General features: G+C 41.0%; 1 protein-coding gene across 1 annotated transcript in view; it reads right to left on the reverse strand.

Annotated features, from left to right (window-relative positions):
* Positions 1–5,056, reverse strand: part of CFTR (CF transmembrane conductance regulator) — a 224,194-nt gene extending 219,138 nt beyond the window's left edge. The window contains 2 exon segments of the mRNA XM_016196929.2: positions 4,883–4,959; positions 4,961–5,056. Coding sequence (XP_016052415.2) covers positions 4,883–4,959; positions 4,961–5,056 — 173 coding nt within the window.
* Positions 5,057–6,000: the final 944 nt, after the last annotated feature.

A 6,000-nucleotide genomic window follows, 5' to 3' on the forward strand; every position in this document is an offset into this window, starting at 1 on the left:
TGGCCTTTTGTTTTATGCATATATTTCTTTTGATTTGGATAGTCTAAACCTTGTCTGAAAGAAAAACCTTTGCATTGATTGGGACAGCACTAAACTTTTATTTGATTGGCCAACTGGTCTCCCTTGGCAAGATGTCTATGAATACTCCCAACAGACTTCAAACTATTTATGACAGCCATAATTTTAGATTTCCTCATGCCTTACAAACATGTAAATAAAATGTAATTACAAAATCATTGTGATGAATTTTTTTACACTATGCCATAATTTATGTAACCAAATTAGTGTGGTCCTCTTCAAATTTGTCATCTTTATGAGTATTTCATTATATACTTATTGTAATTATGCTTCTGTTGCTCAAAGCACTTATGTTTCTCTTCATTAAGAAATGTCTTTAAAATCTGCAATAAAAATAGCATTGAGCTTGGCTGGCGTGGCTCAGCAGTTGAGCATTGTCCTATGATCCAGGAGATCACTGTTCAATTCTTGATCAGGGTACATGCCCAGGTTTTAGGCTCAACCCACCGGCGGGGGACATGCAGGAGGTAGCCAATCAATGACTCTCTCTTATTACTGATGTTTCTATCTCTCTCTCTCCCTCTCCCTTCCTCTCTCTGAAATCAATAAAGACATATTTTTAAAAAAAAAAAAAAAAAAACAGCTGCCCATTTAAGAAACAAAATAATAATGAATGTCAACTATAGTTGAAAAATAAAATAAAATTTGCAATATATTTTCTTGAATGATAATACCTAAACTATAGAAGCAATTGGCTGTTAACAAAGCAAATTATGATGAAAATCTTTATACTTTCAGAGTGCATTTAGTTTTGAGATAGGGTCAGAAGTCATTTTAAAAGCAAGTCCAAGTGACCATTCTTGGGTAATATGACTTTTAATCTAAAGCAAGCTACTATAAAATAATGGCTAAAAAATAATGAACTACTTACTATATGCTTAAGAGAAGAAAATTTACATACTGTTTTTAAAGGTAATCCTATAACAAGAATTTAAAACACTTTGATCAAAGGCAGAATGTTTAGAATAAGAGTTTGGTTTCCATTGGTAGCTATTTTGACCCATCACACCCATTCTGGTATATAAATTCTAACATATTAGTTTAAACCTCTCTCACTACTTTGTGTCTGATAATTACAAAAGTATCTTAAATTATCTTATTAACCTGAAACATACAATATGCATTTCTTTGCTAAATTGTATCTTAGATCTTAACATTATTTACTCTTTAGTCTTACTTGAGACTTATCTGTGGAGTTTATTGGGATCCCCTATACCCAGTCGTGTAAGAGATCAGTGGCATTGTACACTTGGAATCTGTGGGGCTGTAACTATTCCTGAAGTATACATCTAAACTTCTGGTATGGATACCATGACCAAAATTCAAGCTGTGTCATCTGACACGTGGTTTGGTACACAATCTCACAACTAAACAGAATATGGGAAATTAAAGGCATGATGGAAAAGACACAGAACAAGCCAAGTAAATACTTTAAAAGTTACCAAAAAATGTAGTTTTGGAAAATTGCTTAAAATTGCTCTGTTGGCAAACAATTGTAAATCAATTCCACCGGTATATGAATCAAATTCTGTTAGACAGACATGAGCAGAGCAAAGACGATGGGCCAGGTATAGAAACTCACCAGGGCAGAAAGCAGTTTTTCCTAGCAAGGGGCAAAACTGAGGAAACAAGAACCTCACCCCCAGAGTAACCTATCTTTTCCTAGTATATCCTTGGGCATGCAGTTTGGACCACTGATCTTTCATATAGCTGGCCAGGCAGTTTAGACTCCCTGACCTTTTCCTCTCTAAAGATAACATCTAGGACTCATTTGTATTTCAGGTCCAGGCCCAAAAAAGCAGTGGCTCCCTCCAGACCAGTGACATTGACTAATGACCCCCTGCCCTAGCACTGACCAATCAGTGGAGACTATGACCCTGAAAGAACACACCTTGGAAAGCTGATGAAAATTCTATTAAGACCCTCCCCTGAGATATCCCCTAAGATTCCCACCAGCAAGAAAGAGATAAATATGCTCAAGACAAAGGACCCAGTGCACACTCTCCCTCCAAAGAGCATGCCTGTGCCATTCCCTCTTCCTCACCTTCCCCTACAAGCACATGTCCCCTAACCTCTAAGGGACCCCACAAGACTTGCAAGCAGGGAAGCAACAGGCAGCCGAAGTTCATCCCAGGCTTACCCCCTGAACCTGTCTCCAAGGCCCCCTTTTCTCTGACTCCTCAGTGAGCCAAAGGCCCAGCCTGGGCTCTCCTGTTACTCCTTCTATGCACCTTCCTTGTTTCAAAGTCCTAAGTATATTTTTGCTGCCATTACGGACCCAATACCCTTTGGCTCGGTGCTGTGTAGCCCTTCTCTTTGGATATCCCCATTCCCCATCCCCTTTTCCTTAAATAAATTCAGTTTTTCTTTATTCATGATCTGAGATGGCTGTTTAGCCTACCAGGGCATCACCAACTTTAATTAACTTTTCAAATCCTATGCAAACATATCATCTATAGTTTTAAAACATCTTCCTATTTTATAAAAGCTTTAAGTTAATGTAGTTGTTTTCCATGATATTCATAAACTATTTGAACTTTTGTGTGAAATTCTCTTTTAGATTGTTTATAAATATATATGCATTAGCATTATGACACTTCCGATGTCCTTCAAATTTGTACTTGATATGAAATCCATGCAAAATTAAGTACTTAAAATTTCCCCAAACTTTATTATCTTATCCAACAACAAAACCTAAACAATGAAAGAGATATTTAACATAACCTATAACTCAGACCATAACAGCTTTACACTTTTATGACAATGAAACTGAAGGGACCATATTCAGAAAGTTAAATTGTAAGTCATTTAACAACATATGATATAAGCATATGACTTTTTTCTTGTGTATCTGCTAAGGCCATGTCAGAGAAGATTTTTTTTCTAATTTACATTTTCATTCAGGCCTAGTCGTTGCACATACACACTGATAGTCACAAAATTATATTCAACAAAGATGAATTGAGTATATTATATAAACAAGGTATACAGTATTATAAAGAATGTAAAAATATGGTAATTGATGATGATATAATAATAGCAGCGACATTTATGGGCCAAACACTTTACATGCACATTACCATCAGATTATCCCCTATTACAGAGATCCTACTAGTCTCCAAATTTTAAAGGTAAAGTGACACAAACACAGAGATGTTAAGTGACTTGCTTCAGGTTACACAGCTACTAAGTAACAGATCCAAAATTTGAATCAAAACAATCTGAATCCAAAGCCTAACCCCTTTGGACCACTAAGCAGTACTGTCTAATCCAAAGCAGAAAGAAGTTTTTTACCCTTTCAGAATAATAACCCAGAAAGAAGTTTATAATCACAGATACTTTAGGTGACCATTCTTATAAACAGTAGAAACTTAACTTTTTAAATTACACTTATTCTTATAACAATTTATTTAAAGTCCTTTAATACTTAGAAATAGCAATGAGGTATTCATTCTTCTGAGAACTTTGTTTTTAGACTAATTGGCATTTAGGTTCCTCAAAGTGTTCTTCAAAAAAGTCCATAAGTATGCCAATGAGCATCCTGATTTTGTAAGTACTAGGAAAATAGATCAAGAGAGAATCCAATTTTTTATAGATGGTTTGACAAAAGGTGCTGAAAACAACACACAAAAGGTAATTTCAGAGTAAAGTCCTTCTCTCCCATCCAGAGGAAGGAGCTCTGCTCCAATTGCCAATGATCTCTCCTTAGCACTGAGTTCCAGGCTTACTGCACATGCAGAGAATAAAACATAGATGTGAAAGCTGAATCCCTTCTCCCCACTTGTACATATGGGTATATTTATGATATACTTGGGCTTTTCTGATACCTAAGTATGCTGATTAATTGGATAATTAGGAGTCAAGTAATATCCCATGAGAGAGCTGTACCTCCTCATTCATCCATACAAGTATAACAGGAAAAGACAGTATCCAAAGAACACTTCCAATATGAAATGCTACATTTAAATTACACTTTGCCTGATACTTGGAACTTAGACTCTATTTAAAAAAAAATCTCATTAGATGAAGTGTGCAGGCTTTTATGGATCATCACATACATAGTAGGATAAGTGCAATTTATTAAATGTGAGTTGGATATAACTTCAGTATCTATTCCCATGGCTTCACATTTCCATAATTTTGACCCTTTTAAAATTTATAGCTTGTGGAATTGGCTCTTTTTTTTTTTTTAAAGGTATTTCAAAGGATTTGCTTTCATCCTTTAAAGAAAGAATAAAAGAATTGCAGCAAATATTGTTACTTATTCAGTATTATAAAAATGAAAACTTAATTTAAGCACAAAGTGCCCACTTCACTCATCTCCCCTGAAAAAGTTCAAAATTAAGTCAGCAAATGTATTCTGAGGACTTACTACGTGCAGGCATAGTACCAGTAGTATGTGTGTCAATAAATCATCTAAGTTTCCAAGGCACGAAGGAGAGAAAACAAAGGACTAAACTTAAGTATGTTTACTAACAAGTTTATAATTCACAAACTTACTAGAAAAATCTAAGAAAACAATTGCACGAGAGCACATTTGGGTCGTGAGAGCACGACTTTCAGTTGTTAGTTAAGACTTCAAAGTTAAACTAACTTTCTATCTAAACAATTGGCTTCAGTTTATTCTTTTATCGCTTCTTAATGTTTTCGATTTTATTCCACAAAATCCAGGTTCCCTTCCCTAACAATTAATGATAGCGCATCTTTAAACAACTATTCCTCTTTCGCCAAAACCAGCCCATACCCTGGCCCTCCTGTTTCATGGGCACGTGTCTTTCCAAAACTCGGCTGGGCACCCTCTCACCTGAAAAAAAGTTTGGAGATGACGCTGGCCTTTTCCAGAGGCGACCTCTGCATGGTCTCTGGGGACGCCCAGGTCCTTGCCAGGGCAGGCTGGGCTCGAGCTCCAATGCCAAACGCCCCACTCTTCCTCTCGCCTGCCTCTCTCCCCTTTTTCTTTGACCTGCGGTGATGTCATTCGCTTCCCACTCCCTCCACCACCCTACCCCACACACCTCCTCTTTCCTCTTATTCCTTTCCCCGCCTCTGCTGCCCAGGTTAAAAGCCGGGCACTGCCTGGTCCGGCCCCACTTTTGCTCTGGCTGGGTTTCGCACCCCCACCGCACCCGCACCCCCATCCGCACCCCCCTGCCCGCCCGCACCCCGCCCGCACCCCGCCCGCTCCCGCCTTCCCACCTTCCCGCCTCCTTCCCCCGCTCTCTGCCCCGCGCCTCCCTCCCGGGAGTCTAACTCCCCACCTTCCTCCCGCGCGCCCCTCCCAGGTCCGCGTCCTCCCTGAGCGGCCCCCGCCCAGCCCGCGGGTGAGGACGGTTGCGGCCGCTCTCCAGGTCCCGCCACCAACGCTCGTGGGCAGAGGAGCCACGGGCAGGGCGCGGAACCCGCCGCCGGCCCTCCTGCGCCCTCCTGCGCCCTCCTGCGCCCTCTCCTGCGCCCTCTCCTGCGCCCTCCTGCGCCCTCTCCTGCGCCCTCCTGCTCACCGAGTTCCGCCGGAGCCGCGCCCGCGGGCTCCCGGAGCCTTCCCCCTGCGCCCTTTTTCCGAGATGCTAGCCGGTTGTTACGTTTGCAAGGTTCATTTTGAAAGGGGAACAAAAATATGTCTCTCCTATATCAAAACGCAGCCTTAGAGAGCCGGAAAGTCCCGGGCAGTGCCGATGTGTCCCCCTAGCGCTCCCTCCGAGCCTCAGGGAAGGCGGCAGCTTTGTCAGTTCCAGGCTCAGGTAAATCCCACGCGGGCTCAGACCCCGGAGCTGATTACCTGCGGCGGGGAGGGCGGCGTCCCCCGCGAGGAGGTGAGAGGAGCGGACCCTTCGTCCATTGCTCGCCCAGGACTTGCTCATTGCCCTAAGTTTTTCAGACCCGGTCGCATTTATTTATTTATTTTTAATTGATTTTCAAAGAGAG

Source organism: Miniopterus natalensis, chromosome 10 (genome assembly GCF_054644295.1).
Source record: "Miniopterus natalensis isolate mMinNat1 chromosome 10, mMinNat1.hap1, whole genome shotgun sequence".
Classification (NCBI taxonomy): Eukaryota; Metazoa; Chordata; class Mammalia; order Chiroptera; family Miniopteridae; genus Miniopterus; species Miniopterus natalensis.